General features: G+C 46.8%; 1 protein-coding gene across 2 annotated transcripts in view; it reads left to right on the plus strand.

The window, feature by feature from the left end:
* IGSF11 (immunoglobulin superfamily member 11) overlaps nucleotides 1–12,021 on the plus strand; it is a 105,242-nt gene extending 93,221 nt beyond the window's left edge. For both annotated transcript variants that reach the window (XM_036381954.2, XM_054518618.1), the window contains exons 2-7: nucleotides 4,558–4,721; nucleotides 5,900–6,107; nucleotides 6,907–7,062; nucleotides 8,083–8,205; nucleotides 8,436–8,586; nucleotides 9,225–12,021. In XM_036381954.2, the coding sequence (XP_036237847.1) occupies nucleotides 4,558–4,721; nucleotides 5,900–6,107; nucleotides 6,907–7,062; nucleotides 8,083–8,205; nucleotides 8,436–8,586; nucleotides 9,225–9,675 (1,253 nt within the window). In that variant the 3' untranslated portion in view covers nucleotides 9,676–12,021. The remainder of the gene's footprint in view (nucleotides 1–4,557; nucleotides 4,722–5,899; nucleotides 6,108–6,906; nucleotides 7,063–8,082; nucleotides 8,206–8,435; nucleotides 8,587–9,224) is intronic.
* Nucleotides 12,022–17,378: the final 5,357 nt, after the last annotated feature.

Raw genomic sequence — 17,378 nt, forward strand, 5'->3', positions numbered from 1 at the left:
CCACAGCGACACACATTCCTGCACATTTTCCCTTGGGGTCTGGAGATGCAGAATGCACACAGTTGAGGGTTTCTTTCATCCCTTTCACACCTTCTTCCCTCCTTCCTCCCCTGGCCATTTGCTTCCCTGCCTTGCCAGCACTGCAGAGCGAACCTGTACTCTGGTTTCTACCTTTGGGTATCAGGAGTTTGCTGTTAGCGAGTGCCAAAAGCTGCTGATTCTGCTGGTGATCTCTGGAAGAAAGGTGTGGCAGTGACTGGGAGCTGGGAACATTTTTTTACAACTTAGAATGAGTCAAAGTGCTTAGATTTATCTTTCAGCTTCACTGTATCTGGTATATTCTGAAAGCTCTGTGAAACTTGCAACCCTTCTAGGGCAGCTAGAAAATGTGGCAGCATCTGACTCCTCCTTACACCCACCAGGGAGGGAAATGTGTGCTGTGGGACTGTGTCCTATGTGCTTGTGTCATGATGTATAAATTACCTACATTGACTCCTTCATGCTTAGCAGGGAGGGAGCTGGAAAAGCAGCTACTTGGAAAAGCAGCAGCAGCAGCAAGCCATCAAAAATGGAATCAGCTCTGTTGCCAGAATAATTACTTGAGCCTAAAAATGTGAAGAAATTCTGAAAGAGCCTCTGCAGCCAAAACATTCTTCTGCTGACTGGTTTGCTGATAGGGGACAGAAAAATGGAGCATCCCTTCTAATTAGTGATGGGAGCTTGCTGCCTCAGGATCAAAGGAGAACACTGTTTGCTGAATCAAGCCAAGATCAAAGTGTCCTATGTACAGGAAGGGCCCATTCCTCTTTCTGCTGACAGTGGTGTACCCTGCTCATCCTCTGGGCATGCTGCTTACAGGGCTGCTTAATTACTAAGTAAGGAGGAGACTGCAGTCACAAGAGAGGGTGTAATGGCCATTGTAATCCAATTCTGAGAGATGATTTGGTGGTGATCGATTCTTTGTCTCTCTGAAGTCATTAAACTTCTGAATGCTTAGAAAATACCTGGATTGTGTAACTTTGCAGAAGGAGACTTCTTACAGCATCCTTTGTTTGATTTTTCTGACCTCTTATGTGTAATTTGACTTAGTAGTCTGTATGTGTGTGCATATATCTATATTTGCATTTATATCTACTCAAGGGAATTGAAGTCCTCATTCCTTAGGCTGCATTGAAAAATCCTTATCCCAATAGATATGCTAAATTTGAAATCTCTTTTCCCCTCTCTCCTCTGCCTCCCTCCTCTTGCATTAATACAAACCCACATTTTTGCAATGCCCAATTTTGAAATGTTTAAACACGAATAATCATTTGGTTGAGTTTTCCTAGCAGGTGTCACCCTGGGCATACAGGTTTTTAAGTGTGTGTGACTTTGTGTGCATCCATCTGTGTTTTTGGCCATGCCTGTTAAACGTGTGGAAGAATGCAGTTACAAAGATACTTGCATGGATGGACAAGTGCATGTGTAAATGTTACACTTTCTGGTAGTCTTGAGATGGTGCAGCTTCTGAAGAGGGTTTGGTCTTTTCTCTTTCAGCTGTCTCACTGAGAAAGGAAAGCCTGCTCAGTGCTGTGCTAACACACGACCCTACCTCCCTGTTCATGCTGCTGGAGGAGGAGTTTGCCTACCTTCCCTCCTGCCTTGTTCAATCTTCCTTGTCAGAAGTGGCTGTGTGTGTTTTCCCCAGCTGTAGCCCTGCAGGTGCCACTCATCTTAACAAAATGAGTCCTGAGTGCCACCTGCCTTGTAAACCAAAAGAGCCAAAAAAGGGCCAAAGAGCAGTTGGCATGCCCTGGGCTGCCTGAGGTAAAGGCAAGCCTGAGGACCTGGCTTGCCTGGTGGTTTAACAAGGCAGAGATAGGACAGTGTGGGGTGTGTAGGGGGGTGCTCATCTTGCAGGCCAGGTTCAAAGCAGCTCCCCTTGACAAGAGAAATGAACGGAGACCTCAGCTCCTCCTTAGTGCTTCCCTGGTCCATGACATTCAAATAAAAGGGATGCTGTGGTGCCTTGAAAGGAAAAGGAGACAGTGTGGGCTGTAGGGTGTTGCAGCATAAGAGTGGGGTACTGGCAGGGAAAAGTGAATATGTGCTTTCTTTCATCTTTAAAATTGCTCATGAGTACATTGCGAAGTTCTCAAATGTAGCAAAAAGTATTTTTACAGTGAATAAATTATGCATGTTCTATTTTTGTGTTTTTATTATTCTGCAGGATGTTTACAATCAACTAATAATAAATATTAGGAGTAGGAAGAGGGTGATTAGAAAACCTCATCATCTTGATGACTGAGTGATTGATGTAACCAATCCTGCAAAGCAAACTGCAAAGTCTGACTTTTCCAGTAAATTGGAACACTCACACTTAAGTATTACTTTTTCTGAATGACAAGGATTTGAATGTGTGAGTTTTTTATGGAAGGGAAAGTGGAAGGGATAAGGAATGAGGCTGAAAAACACACAGTGCTGTTCCAAATTGAATGAGTAGTTTCTTTTCTTATCATGGAGAGGATCTCATTAAATCTACACTCAACACAACAGAAGAACTTCCTGCACCATGTTGGAGAGAGACGTCAATCCAATAGATGTTCAAATCATTGTGACTCCCTGCACACTGGTTAGCACATTCATGATGCTAGACTGGATGAGTAGTCATGGCAAGACAGCCTTCAAATTTCAGCCTGCAGAAAAGACAATTCCTTGTTGGAGTCACATTCAGCAAGAGAGATCTCCAAAGTTGACATGGATCACTTCTGGGCTTTGGGCTACTGCCACTGCCTTGCCAGCCATAAGAAAATGAGGAGTCCGAATCCATTCCCAGCCTGTTGCCCTCAGACACAGCTGGAAGGCAGATGCCTTGTGATAAAGGTGATGCTTATTACTGGTTCTTCCAGTTATTTACTTCTGCTTGCTACTGACAGACTTGCATAGGATATTGATGGAATAAGCTTCCACCAGCTGTTTCTTATCCGCCACCTAATTCTCTGAGATGTTAGCACTGGAGAGTATCTGTTTCCCTAGGGGTTTCCAAAACATTCTATATTTTTAAGTATGTCCCAAGACAATGAGGAAAGTCAGACTCGGGGTGCTTTTTTCCCACAAAGTAAGAAACTTGTGAACTTCACTTGAAGAGGTTAGAGTGAAATTTTGTCTGACTGTGTTCTGAAGCATTTCTGAGCCTCCCTGAACTACGTGGGGCTTTTAAAGGTAGGAGATATGGATGGAGGAATGGAAGTTTGGAAGAGGCAGCTGAGTATTTGCCAAGTCCTGGAGTAGTGCAACTCTGGAGCAGTCACTTCAAACACCAGAACACATGGAAGGCTGTTCAGGTGCTAGAGTCTTTGTGTTCGTAGCGTCTGAAGCTCAGCACTTCCACGCTCTGGTGCTGCACTCCTACATTAGGCAGTCTGGGAAGGATCTCAGCAGACAAGCATGTGGGGACACTCACCTTTTCCTCAGACATCAGCCTGTTTGATATCTTGGTAGTTCAGATAGAAAACTCTTCTCATGAAGCATTTCACCTTCAGCAAACCACTGTCTTTTGGCAGAAAACAGAAACTTTGCAGGCAGCCCTTCCTGGATTCATCAAGAGAATAGGGTGGTCTGCAGACAGCACCTGGATGTTAGCAGTATTCTGCTGCTGCCTTGGAGCTTGAAAACTCCTTACCTTCTTCTCCAGCACCCTCCCATATGCTTTGAACAAGAAAATGGTGAGCTGTCATAGAGAGACATAGCTTTTTGTAGTCAGTATTTTGACTTTGTGGAGAAAAATGGTTTAAAGCATTTTAGTGCTACTTAAAGTGATGGTGGAGACCCCTTGGTTAGTTTCATTTGACAAGATTTTGGTGGTAGGAACAGAGGTATTTCCCTGTGTGACTTGAGTCTTAAAATGGCAGCCTTGAGCTGCTGTACTGGGAAGCTGGGGCTTATCAGGCTTTCATCTTTGTGCAGTCTATGTGGAATGCAAAGAAGTGAATGGTGGAAAATAAATGAGATTTGATGAGATCCTCCAGTAGCAATAGTAACTTTTCATCACCTAAATAGAAATGATTGGACTGGAAAATATTTCAACTTTTAACCCTTTAAATCAAAAATATTGTTAAAATGCTTCTGGTCTTGCTGTACTTTATGAGGCATAGAAGTGGGAGGAGAACTGTGTTTCTTGGTTAATATTACAGTTTCTTTTTCTCATTCCCTGGTGTTGGGAATCACTAAGAGTCATGGGTTTGAAAACATCTCTTTCTCTTAGAGACAACTTGGTTGTTCTTATAACCCTTTACCTGTTGCCAAAAAAAAATCACTGCTGTTCTCAGAGGCTCTGAAACTAGAGTGCCCACATTTAAAAGGACCACATATCTACATTTGTCTGTAAAAAAATGTCTGCATGAGAGCAGAGTGATCTATGAGGAAGGAAAATAATTCCTTTTAGACTGATATAGTATGGTACAGCTGTGTAGGAATGGGATACTGTGTTGTGACCTGCAAGTGTATGGGACCATCTGCAGTGCTTTGACCTGTGTCCTTCTCCTAAAATGCTTGACTTGTGTGTCCCTCTCTTTCCAGGTCTGGTGTGTCCCCTGGAGGTGTCAGTCAGTTCAGGGAGTATCCAGGTTGCCCGAGGCCAGACAGCAGTTTTGCCCTGCACCTTCACCACTAACGCTGCTCTCACTAACCTTAATGTCATCTGGATGGTCATTCCTCTTTCCAACGCCAACCAGCCTCAACAGGTAGGCCTTTTCTGACAGGAGCAGGTACTTCCTTGGGGCTTTCCTGTTCCCCACCATATTCTGGATGTAGGCCCTCTACAATGCTGAGTCCACGGTGGTCCCAGAACTTCATTGTCCCTTCACTGCTGAACGTGCTCTCTGGGTATCACATGAATCTGTTTTCTTCAATGTTTTGTTAACAGATGCACATTGTGTCCTTGTCCGGATGTGCAGCTGGGGCAAGTGTACGTGATACTGTTTTGCTGCCCTGGGCCCCTGGTGGTTTGTGTGTTCAAAAGAGCACAGGAAATGTAATCCAGGTTTTGGTGCACTGGATGTGGAATTTGGAGGGCCTGGGAGTAGCTGCAGCTTTAACTTGTGAAATCTATGTAAAATGTCCTCTAACACATAACTTCTCATAGACTCATTGTCCCTTTTACTTCCCTTCTTATTTTTTCACTGCCTGTAGCTTTTGCAAGTGCATTCATATGAATACTAGCAAATGAGAGTATATAATGGTGGGCACACGAATCATAACCTGAGATATGCTGGCCTGTTTTTTGCCCACATACTCTGACAACAGAAGAATGCAATTTCTCTGAAATGCCTCTTGGGTCACACTGCCCTGATCACATTTTGTATTCAGTGTGAGAACCTGCACTGAAGAATACTTGCTCCTCAGGGACTTGGTCTGAGCGCAGTCTGACTGGCAGAGGCTGTGCAGGTTCAAAGGTTGCACTGCCTGTCATTCAGCTCATCCCAAAGATCTTCAGTAAGCAGTGTCAAATCATGGCAGGATCTTACTGATGGAGACTCAAAATGATACTATCCACAGATGTTTTCCTTCAAAGTATTCAGTGACCTGCAGAGAGCCTCTGCTTCTGTACATTGATCCTGTCCAGGCAGGTAATGACTATCATATGAAGGAGGCTGGTATTGCCAATCCAGCTACACCAGAAGATTTGAGTATCTTTCTGGTCTGTTACCTTTGTGAACATTTTTATCGACATAAAATGGGCTACAGAGTGTGTTCCTGTTTTGGAAAAAACACCATTGCTAGGATGTATAATGAGGTTTGCTTATTCAGAGACCTTTTAGTAACTGGTCCTTTTGGCTTTGGAAGCCCATGTTTTGCTTGCTGTTCTTCCTCCTTGCTCAGCTCCTGCAGAGTGTTGTTTGAGCCTTCCTTTCTTTTCCAGGTTATTCTCTACCAAGGGGGTCAGATCTTTGGTGGTGCACCCCAGTTCTATGGGCGAGTGGGGTTTGCTGTGACAATGCCAACCACCAGTGCCTCCATCTTCATCAACAACACTCAGCTGTCGGATACTGGCACCTACCAGTGTTTGGTCAACAATCTTCCCGACCGAGGCGTCAGGAATATTGGAGTCATTGGACTTACTGTCTTGGGTGTGTTTATTGGTATTATGGGGTGGGGAGGGGGGAGTGGGGCAGGGACAAGGGGACCTCTGTGCATGACACTGCATCATGAGCAACATGGTACTGTGTGCCTTTGAACCCACAGACAACCTGTGGTGAGAAATGGGCTGCCTTGTGGATACTGTGAGAGTTTGTAGGGCACATAGACTTCATATGCAGGCAGTGTGTAATGAAGTTTTAAAATGTGGTGGAGAGAAAGTTTTTGTGGTGGTATTGTGATATGGAGTTGCAAAGTAGCAGGAATGAAGTACGAGGGTATCCCAGAGGGCTGAATGGAGCTTAAGGGGTTTGGTGCATAGCAACAGGAGGACAGAATGACTTTATATCTTTGCTTCCTTTCCATGAAAACTGTTAGTTCTAGGTGCTCCAATTGATGCTAAATACTCCAAAGTGCATGCCATTATAGGGATATGAAAGCAAAACCCAATCACAGTAAATTTGTCTATAGTTCTGTTAACTTTCACCACCCTTGCTATCTCAAAGACAGAAATATTCACCTTTTTTTCAAGGGAGGGATCTAAATGAACTGGGTCCTGTGAAAGTCAGCAGTCATCTGTAACCCTGATGGGCTGGTGGGTCAGGAATCTTTGTGTGAATTGTCTCCCCCCCAAACCATAATGAGTTCTTGTCTGCTGCCTCCTTCTTGCCCGCTTGACAGCTCATGCCACTGTCCTTGCTTTCCCCAGCAGCACATGTCCAGAGTGAGCCTGCATTCCACTGTTTGGTCACATTTCCTGATTTGCTATCACCTTCCCCTCTTCTCTCGCAGTTCCTCCTTCTGCCCCGCTTTGCCGAATCCAGGGGTCCCTGGACGTGGGCAGCGATATCACACTGACCTGCAGCTCGGAAGAAGGCATCCCCCGGCCAACATACCTCTGGGAGAAACTGGACAATGTCCCCAAGTTGCCCCCAACTGCCACACAAGGTGCTCATTCTGTTGATTACCCTCTTATTTCTGAGGTGGCAGCCTGGGCTGTCCCTTGTCTGAGCTGCCAGAGGTGGCATGGCTCATTGAGCATCTGCCATCATTTGCAAGGTCCCTTTATTGGAACAAAGATTCCTAAAGCCCACAGTGGATGGGGTACCCTCCAGAGGCCACTTCAATTTTTGTGGGTTTTTCGGGTCCAGAGACATGTTCCTCATTGAAAAACAAGGATTGGGTCAAATAGAAGAGAGAGAGAGTGATTTCTAGATGTTGGCATGTGGCTGGAAATTTCAGCTGCCAACCCACCTGCATTTTAAACCAAATGAAAGACTTATAGAATGGAAGCAGGGAAAAGAGAGGCAGAATCATCCTGGGAAAATACAGCCAGCTTCTCACAGTTCTCCATGAGGAACTGATGTCACAGTTCTCCAATAAATTACTGCCAGAGCTGCTTTTCAGATGTATGGAGAAGCAGGGCTCTGATCAAACTGGTGTTTCCAAGCCTCAAGTCCCACTCTTAGGTTTTCTTAGCCTAGGTGTCCTGATCAAACACTGATAGCTGTACTTTTGCCCTGTATCTTGCTGTATTTTAAGAATATGCCACCTTTCAGTTTCATATAATTCAGGAATGAGGAATATTGGCAGAGCAGGAGATGGGGAGCCCAGAGATGGGAGAGTAGGGGTTCTGCAGAGCAAGACTGAATTCAACAAGTAGATCTGGGTATAGGTAATTTTGCATCTCTTTCTTCCCCGTTCTTACACAATGCTGAGAGTCCCAAGCATTTATCTGCAGAAATTCCTCTATAAGAAGAGAAAGAAACATGTAGTGTAAGCTCCTTAAGGCCTAATCTTGTCTCCGTGTGTGTATGTGCACGCACAATGCTTCCATCTAAAGGTTATTTCCTAATTTATTTCTCTCTTAATAGTCTCACACCAAAATTCTCTATTTGCTGGCTTTGCCTTTTCATGGTTTTCCTCAAGCGGGGGAGGGATTTAAATCCTTCTTTTCTCTCTGACTAGACCAAGTCCAGGGCACTGTCACTCTCCGAAATATCAGCACTGTGTCCTCAGGTCTTTACCAATGTGTGGCTTCAAATGCCATTGGAACCAGCACTTGCCTTCTGGACCTGCAAGTCATTGCACGTAAGTATTTTTCCAGGGGAGGCTTGGCCACCTGTTTCTGTCTTGTGACAGTAAGGTGTGTAACCATGTTTCCTGTGAGCCACCACTTGCTTCTCTATCAGAAGACAATCATGCCCTGGAATGGGAACATTGCCTTTCTCCCCTCCCAAGCCACGCAGTTTCATGTGCTTACAGATGGCCACAGCCCATTCCTGATTTCTTCTTCATGCTCTGTTCAATCATCTCCACAGCTCACCCACGGAGTATCGGCCTGATTGCAGGAGCGGTGGCCACAGGTGCCGTTGTGCTCGTTGTTTGCATTGTTTTGGTGGCTGTAGCACTGTTCTACTGGAAAAATAAACACAAAGAAGAAGAAGAGGAGGAAATTCCCAATGAGATAAGGTAAGGGTCAGGGAAAGCTGGTAATGGGGGACCTCCAAGAAAAAGCTGTAGCTGACAGGAGTGAAATTGGAAACCTCATTTTTGTTAATCCTGGGTGTGTTCCCCCAGGTCAGATGTCCATATATATCCAGAAAATGGAGGGAGAAAATGAAAAATGGTAACAATACATTTTCTTTTCAGTATTGCCTTTAATGTCTTTAATCCTTCTGCCAGCAAGAGGGATGGGACTTCATGTTGTTAGCTCTGTAGGAGAGTGATGCGGTGGGAATTCTGACCCACAATGCCAGATAGTGCCATCACTGCCAGCAGTGATAGCTAAAAAGCTTTGGAGATACAGCTGTGATATTCTCCGGTCACAGAGGTTACAGTCACAGCTATCACTGTCTGGCACTACCTGACTTTCTTTGAGCATGGGTCATTTGCCTCAGTGGCAAATTTGGCACCGGGAGCACACAGGACCTACACATAGGTAGGTCCTGCAGAGAAGGACGAGTGAACAGGCCAAGGAGCAATGCTGATTCACATTGGTGCTGTCCTTCTCCTTGGATCAATGACCCCAGCATGGTAGTTAATGGGGTGGGGGTGTTGGACAAGTGGGCCAGTGTCCTCCATATGCCCTCACACCTTCTTCTTCCCAGAGAGGATGAACTGCCACCCAAATGCTCCTCTGCCACAAAGACGTTCCACGCTGATGCGTCCTCATCAGAGAACGACACCCTCACCTCCTCCAACACCTACAACAGCCGCTACTGGAATGACCCCAAAGCCAACCACGCCACAGACTCCTTCACCCGCTTCAGCAACAGCAACGATGCTCACCAGCCCCCCTTCTCCCGCTCAGGGAGCACGAGTGCCCGCCCCGTCTATGCCAATGGCGGCCACCCGTCCCCGGCTCCCCCTAAGACACTGGTGGTGACGGCCAGCACGGCGCCATCGCCTCAGGAGGTGATCCGGAGCAATGGCTCGGTCAGCAGGAAGCCACGGCTGCCGCACACCCGTTCCTATGCAGTCAGCCAGGCCACACTGGAGCGCATCGGGGCTGTGCCCGTCATGGTGCCCGCCCAGAGCCGGGCTGGCTCCCTGGTGTAGGACCGTGTGCGCGGCTGAGAGCTGAGCAAGGGGCCTCTCATCCCCGGTGGGGCGAAGAGACCCTCCTCCTTCCTGAAAGGCAGCGAGGCAGTAGGGGGGTCACACACTTCCCTCTCCACCTGCCCTCCCCTCTCGAGGCTGCTGCCAGCTGGTGGGACAGCCCTGGCCCAGCCACTTTTCCCCCAGCTGCTGGAGCTCCTCGTGCCAATGGACGCCGCAGATGTGCCAAGGCCAGAGGAGCAGGGAGGTCGGGACATGCTCCCGGGCTGCTGGGCCCCAGCTGGGACATGCACTGGGGCCTGACCCTGGGGGGAACTTTTGCTTTTATTTCCTGTTGGTTTTGTTGGGGACTGATTCCATCCATTTGGGTCTTTCAGGGAGGTTGGGGAGATATATATATATATTATTTTTTTTCCATTGTTGTTGCTGTTTTGTTTCCAAGAGGATGATGACCTGTGTTGGGGCAGGGAAGGCTGCGCAGCCCCAGCTTCCCATGGCCTTGGCTCCACTGTTGGATTAGGGAGTACTGTGCACTGGGGCTGGTTGTGGGGAAGCATGGAACAGGCTGGAAGGGCGAGATGAAGGCACAGCCACCAGCCCAGGCAAGGGGATGGTTGGGTGAGGGTGTGGGCCAGGAAGCATTTGTCTTTATTTTTTGCAGTTCTTCCCCCCACCTCAGCACACACAGAGACACACAGGCACACACACACACATACACAAGCAGATCCTCAGACTGGGTGTTTTTCCTGCACTAGGTTGGAGTGCCACCAGAGCCCTGTTTATAGCTGTGGAGGATGCAGCCGTCTGAGCATCTTTCCCTGAGACACTCGGTGCAGGGCAAGGCTGCACCACTGCTGCTGCTGCTGTTGCTGCTGCTGCTGCTGCTCTAGGGCTTGGATCTCTTTTTTCCTTTTCTTGGGGTGTTGCTGGGATTATTCAGGAGGCAGAGAGAAGCAGGGGGTGTGATGGAGCACCAGGCAGGTTCATGAGGCATCTGTTGCTCCTAGGCTGCTCTGATTTGGGGCAAGTGACTTCAAACCCCACAACTTTGATGTTTGCATGGTGGATTTTATTCATCAGGCTATGCAGGGCTGAGCAGCATGGCAGGGCTTGAAGCCTTCACAGAGAGGCATCAGAGTTTTCATTCTTGCTCTCCCACGTGCACAGACATGTTAGCAGGATTTGTTTCCTGCTTTAGAATGCAGAGGCTTAATGAAAGCCAACACACTATCTCTCTGCCTCCCCCACTTCCCTCAACGTCCTGGGACTGGGTACTGGTGGCATCTGCCAGTGGCCCTGCCATCTCCTTGCAGCCCGGCAGGTGGTTGTGGCTGGCACCTCTACTTTTTTCTATTGCAACTAAATAGCCTTAATCAAAGCCAAGAGTTGAAACCTCTGAAGGAATCTGATGCCATTTGGAGGGCTGGACTGAGGGCTGGGATTTCCTCTCCTAGAGAGCACTGGTTCAAAGAGGCCACGCCTGAATAGGTGTTTTGGCCCTCCTGCATAACACCAAGCCTTGCACAGGCAAAGGCAGCAATCACCTCAAAAAAGCACCAGAGCCCTCCCAGGTCTGCTCTTGGAAAAGCAATGTGGGGAGTCACAGGTGACTTCCATAGTTCTCACATTGGAAAAGGGTCTGTTTAAGCCAACAGACTCTTCCTCATCCCCACTTTCCTTGTCCCAGCACGGCTTTACTTTCCCTAGCAGTGCACAAACCTTGGGCAGGGCCTTCTACCTGAGTAGTACAAATGCAAGCACAGACTCTGAGGAAGAGGAGGGAGAGGTGAGGGCTGGGTTCCCACGTGGACACAGTGGCTTTTTGGGAGACTGGGAGCTCCCAAGCAGCACTAGGTTTGAAGCTTGGCTGAGATTTTGTGCCTTCTTTTCTTAAAATAAAAAAAAGGAAAAATGAAAGAAAAAGGAGATGAAAAATCCAAAATCCCTTCTTTACCCCTCTACAGCACTGCATCCAGAATGTGTGCAAGACCCCCAGGTGGTTACTCTGTGTGTTCACACATTTCACTGGTGCAGTCCTGTTTCCTCCTGCCTGTCTGCTCTCTTTGCTGCTGGGTGGTAGGATTGATGGGGGAAGAAGAGTGGCTTTAGAAACCCTAATGGGGGAAGGAAAAAACCCAAAACAATCAAAGAAAAGCCCAGACACATTCTCTCTGCTTTTGTAACAACCCCTGTGTGACATTTACAGGAACACTGCCCTCAGCAGGTGCCCTCCTCTACTGGGAAAGCTCTTCTGGTTCCTACCCTCCATAAGACTGTTTGCTCCTCTTTCTTTGTTCTTTCTAATTGTATAAAATTCAATAAAATTTTATTCATATAAAAAAAGGATTTCTGCCTGCCTGCTGCTGCTTTTTTCTTCCTCCTAGCTAATTCTGTAACTACAATGACTTTGGCCATTAGTACTTCTCCTTGATGTGACTGGCAGTAGGCAGTGACCATGCAACCGAGAGCTGAATGTTATTAGGCCAGCCTATTTGGTAGTGAGCTCTGGTACTAGAGCCATGTTTTTCTCATTCATAATAGTCTGACACGTTGCCCTTGAATGTACAATTTCCCAGGCTTGCAAGGTCGCTACTTCTCTAGACAAAGGTGAGTTTTATTTTCTGTCTTTTGGCAGGGGACACCCTATGCTGCTTTGAGTGATGTGGGAAAATATTTTTTATAATTGCCAAATTTTGCTCTTGTATTCGTTTTCCAATCAAAACCATGGCATGTTTATCCCAGATTCAAAATCTAAGGCAGTCACTGATTTTCTTGGGCATTTGAATAAGTTTGATGGGGGAAAATATTAGGAAATAAACAGAAGTGCTGATCCCCATAGACAGAGCATGTGAAGTTTCGGTGTCTGAGCATTCACACTCTCAGAGCATTAGGGGACTGCAAAGAATACACTTCTTAGACTGTATCAACAGCTGCTACCAGAAGGTTATAACTAGTTAGGGCAACCTGATGTTTTGTCAGGGATTTTGCATTTTTCTCTCCATGTTTCATTTTCCCTATTCCTTCTCTACAATCTCACAGATATTCTGAGAGTGATTATTAAAACCAAAAACCTGCAGATCCAACAGCAGTGGTAACTCAGCCCTGCTGCACATGCATCATGTTCTCATTCCTGGGTATTTTTCAAAACCTACTTCCAAATGCTCTTGTAAATGTGTTTTCAGCTATAGACCTTACTGTAAATAAGACAGCTGCATTGCCATTTTCAGGAAGTTGTCATAGGAATCTTAATGTTTCCATTTATCACCTTTTGATTGTGCAATCTTGATGTGACATTAATAGCATCTTCACATTTTATTCCCATGATAGCCCTGTCAGTATTCTGCTATACTATCCATCCCTTGCCACTGGTTTGCTCCTTACATCATCCTTCTGCATGTCTCATTCATCCAGAGCAGGATTTCCTAGGATGCAGGATGGTTTGCTAGGTTTGTGCAGCACCTGGAATACTGGAGTTTTAACTTGTAAATTGTGCCTAGTGAAGTGTTGCTGCAACACAAATAACTGAAGAAAACAATACCAGTTAGATAACTTGATAGTGCTCCAGAGTTTTAATTTATCACTAAAAGTCAAAAAGAGGTTCAAGCTATTGCAGCAGTAAGTGAAAGTCACTATTGAAATGGTTGAGTTTGCTGACAGCCTTCAGTTCCAGATGTGCCATAGGGATTGTCCATCACATACCATGGATGTTACTTTAAATGTTGGTACCTATGGCTATGTCACCTTCTACCAAAGAATATCAGAGAGGTACTTGTTCTGAAACAAGGATTAACTGTACTTTTGAGTGCTGAGACAGAAATAACCATGAGAGGATGCTTCACACTTTAGAAGTGGATATCTTTTTAGAGGCTGGTGTAGATGAGAGCACAGTTAAAAATATTTGGGAAAACTGGTCTGCAGACTGCCAGAAGTTTTTTTTAACTTACGCAGCTTTTGGACTCATATCTGCTGATTCATCTGAACTAAAAAAAAATTAAAATTATTCAGATGCATGCACTTCAGCACACTCTTGCTGAAACACAGATGAGTTTCCAGCGGAAACCAGTCGAACAGATGGTATCCTGTCCAAAACTGCCTGGTTTCCCTATGAGGATGGGGGATGCTCAGGACATCAGTCTTTCTTCTTAGGCCCTCATTAAGAAGACATCAAATCAGGGTAGCCTCAGATGACACCCAGGAGGTAACTGGGTGATTGATGGTACTGGGCAGAGGAAATCAAACAGATATTTTTATATTGGAGGAATGTTCATGATTATCATGGTTTCATCAAGTACACTGGTAAGCTCTTGCAGGTTACTGGATTTTTCTTGAAAGCAACATTTGGCATCCCAACCTCATTCACTTCAGGCATGCAAGTGTCTCTCTGTGTCTGCACTCTAACCCGGATCTTCACAGCCATGGCACCAGGTTTATGAGCAGGTGGATGAATCTGTGCATGTGTCTGCCAGCACCAGGTGAACCCAAAATGGTTCAGCAGATTCTCTTATGATGGTGCTCACTTCTGAGCAAACCCAAGCGCTTACGTTAACTCATGACCTCTGTTCAACAGAGGCCTGGAGCAGAGCTGTTGTCAGGTTTCTCCATGACTGAATTGCCTCTCTTTCTGTGCTTTTTCCAAGGGCTGCTGGCTATTCTGCCTGCAGCTTGTTTTCCTGATGCCAGCAAAGCAGTGCTCACCCACTATGCCCTTGTTACAGGTCTGCTCTTGCCATGAGAAAGGCAAGAAGTGCTGGTGAGGATCAGGAATATGGGTGTTGAGAGAGGGAATGCAGTGTCACTGAGCTCACTGAGTCATGCCTCTTCTTGGCTGGGGAGTAGATGGACATCAGGGACAAAGCAAGCCTTGAAAGCAGGGAGAGTGAAATGCTGTGGCTCTTTTTCTTCACATTGCTTTCCTCCATGTCTGCCTCTGTGCATCGCATGTGCCTGGAGGATGCTACTGAGAATTACCAGGTCTGTGACCTCCTAAGCAAGGGAGGGCACATGCAAGGCATTTTCTGAGCCTTGGCACTAGCTCAGAGCTCTTGTTGGCTGGTGGACAGCACAGAGAAAGGTTTCCTTAGGTCACCTACACAGCCATGGAGGGGGAGTGGGAGAGCTTTGGACACGTGAATGCTGTTTTTTAGGGAGGAGAAACTTGGTAGTCTTGAGACTTCCTGACTCTAGAGCTCTGGCATATTTTCTTTGATGTGTTTCCATGGACAACGACAGCTAAAAAAGCACTTTTCCTCTCCCTGTAGTAGAGAGCACTGCTGATGTGCAGGAATGGGGCAGTGTGCATGGCTGAGGATCAGACTCCTCACTAAGCCTTCTAATGCCATTTTCTGCTTGTTGTTTGTTCCTGATTTCCTTCTTCCTCCCACTTACTCTGTAGCATGTTTGAATGAGAAACTGGGTTGGCAGGAATTTTAATCTATCCATGCAAAAACAAGCAAAAAACCCCCAACCCCAGAAAACAAACCGCAGTAAAGAAGAGAGATTAAGACGCAGCTTGCGTGGTTGGCTGGCAAGTGATGCTTTAGCAGTGGATGTAGCCTGGGTCAGGTCCTGGATTTGGACTTATTAAATCACACTTGGGAAGGGATGATGACTTGCTTCCAGTCAATATGCTTTAATGGGAAAACTGATGTGGTACATGCTCAAAGAGAAACATTGGCTCAGGGACTGGACACAGTAAAGCCCAGAGGCTCTGTAGTTTCTTGCTCGTATTTAAACCCACTATGTTTGGTAGAGTCTGCCTTCGTGGATGCTATCAATATCTGCAGAATTTCTCTCAGGTAGCTAATTTTTCTTGAATGATCACAAGACCCTCTGGCAAGCAATTACCAGGTTGTTGTCCATGTGGACATTTCAGACAGGGAAAAGGTGTGAGAACTGGGTTGCAGCAGCACTCTTTAAGTGTGGCAGTTTCTAAGGTTGCAGAATGGCCCAGAGACTTTTTTAATGCTTGACATCACTGGTACAGCCTTTCCATCTGGGATCCTCTACCCTCTTCTTAGATTGAGGCTTGTGGCACATTTGCCCCTGTGCTCCACATGAAGGACCAAAGGCAGCAGGGGCTGGAATTAGCTCCATAGAAAATCCAGTGTGACTTTAGACCCTCAAAATTAAGACTCTTAGGGATAGAAGCTATTACAGAAATGTGCCATGGACAGAAAGCAGCTCTTTTGGCTGTGGTTTTCTGCTGGGACTAATTTGTATAAAATCAAAGACTAACTTTTGGTGACACAAACAACAGAAATAGGTGCACAAGCACACCGATCTCCCACCAGCTCTCTCCAGGGGGCACAGCTCAATAGCTGCAGACTGCAGTCTGTTCCTGCTATCTGCGAACACAATCTCCACAGTTTTGTTTGCCCATCTTCCTGGGGTGTGAATGCATCCTCCACTTGCTCACCCACGCTCGGGGACACGGCCGGAGGTCGAAGCACGACGGTAAAGGGTGAGAACTCCCCATGCTCTTGCTCAGCCCAGTCACCCAGGGCACGCATCCCGTTTGTTTCCCAGGATAACCTGTTGCGTAGCTCCCAAATCGCGGTGCCTTCCGCCGCTCCTGCCGTCATTCCACCAGTTGCACACTGGCCAGGGAAAGTTGGTTACTTCTGGGAAAGCAGGCGGGGAGCTTCGGGGCGATGTCCGCAGAGCGGCTGCACATTCTAATTCCCTCACCGCCGCCGGATTTGGGTCACAAAGATCGCCTTTTTTGGTGGCTCTACGCTGACATCCTCTGGAGGGATGCAGAACTTCAGCCACTCCCGTTCGCTGCTGAGCTCGCCTGCACGTGGCTGCACCTCCTTCCAGCGCCCGGGCGGGCTTTTCCCCCCTGTGATCCTGCAAAGAATAAAGTGCTCTGCCCCTGGAGTATGAACACCTCTTCCTTTTTTCTCCTGCGATTGTCTCTCAGGATATGCTCTCACTACTGCGGTACCTGCTATGCTGGGATGAAGAGGCTTGAGTACTTTGTGTCCCAGGAGCAAATGGTCTTGAGCACAGCCTGCCTTTAGCTTCCCAGCTCCTGCTCTTGTTATGATGGTCCGTGGTTCAAAGGCACGGGAACGGGCTGGTGCTGGGGCAGTGCCAGGGAACAGATGGGGCACAGTGTAAAGAGCTGCTGCCCCCACATTTAACTGAATACACCAGTGCAACTGGCTTCTTAGAGGCTCACAGCTGGCTTAGATTTGTCCTGCTGCCCTGCTGAGGCTGAGAAGAGCTGCCTGGCTGACTTTTCTAGCTCCTTCACACTGGGGCCATGCTTCAGAGCTTAGGAGAGTACCCAGTGGAAGAACCACTGCAAACTAACTTTTATATCCCTGTCAGCCAGCTCTGGGGATTCAAGGATTTACTGTCCTTGTGAAACCAGCAACCATATCCCTGCTCATTAATGGGCCCAGATTAGTTGCAACAGCAAGGACATGCAGAGTTTGGGGTCAGATATGCGAGCAAAGTACTTGCTCATGCAAGTCTGGCGAGGCTTTGGTTCAGAAGGCAAGGTGATTACATGCAAACCTCCCAAGTTTGATTTTCTTTTCAGCTATGTGTTGATGGAAAGAAGGAAACATGACCCTAATAGATTTTGGATGTGACTAAGACTCCAAAGTGTTTTACTTTACAAAGAGCCACCACCAGCCCCAGGCAGAGGACTCCCGGGATATTAGAAATCAAAACTTTCTTCCAGATCTCTGTTT

This window comes from Molothrus ater, chromosome 2 (genome assembly GCF_012460135.2).
Source record: "Molothrus ater isolate BHLD 08-10-18 breed brown headed cowbird chromosome 2, BPBGC_Mater_1.1, whole genome shotgun sequence".
In the NCBI taxonomy this organism is placed as follows: domain Eukaryota; kingdom Metazoa; phylum Chordata; class Aves; order Passeriformes; family Icteridae; genus Molothrus; species Molothrus ater.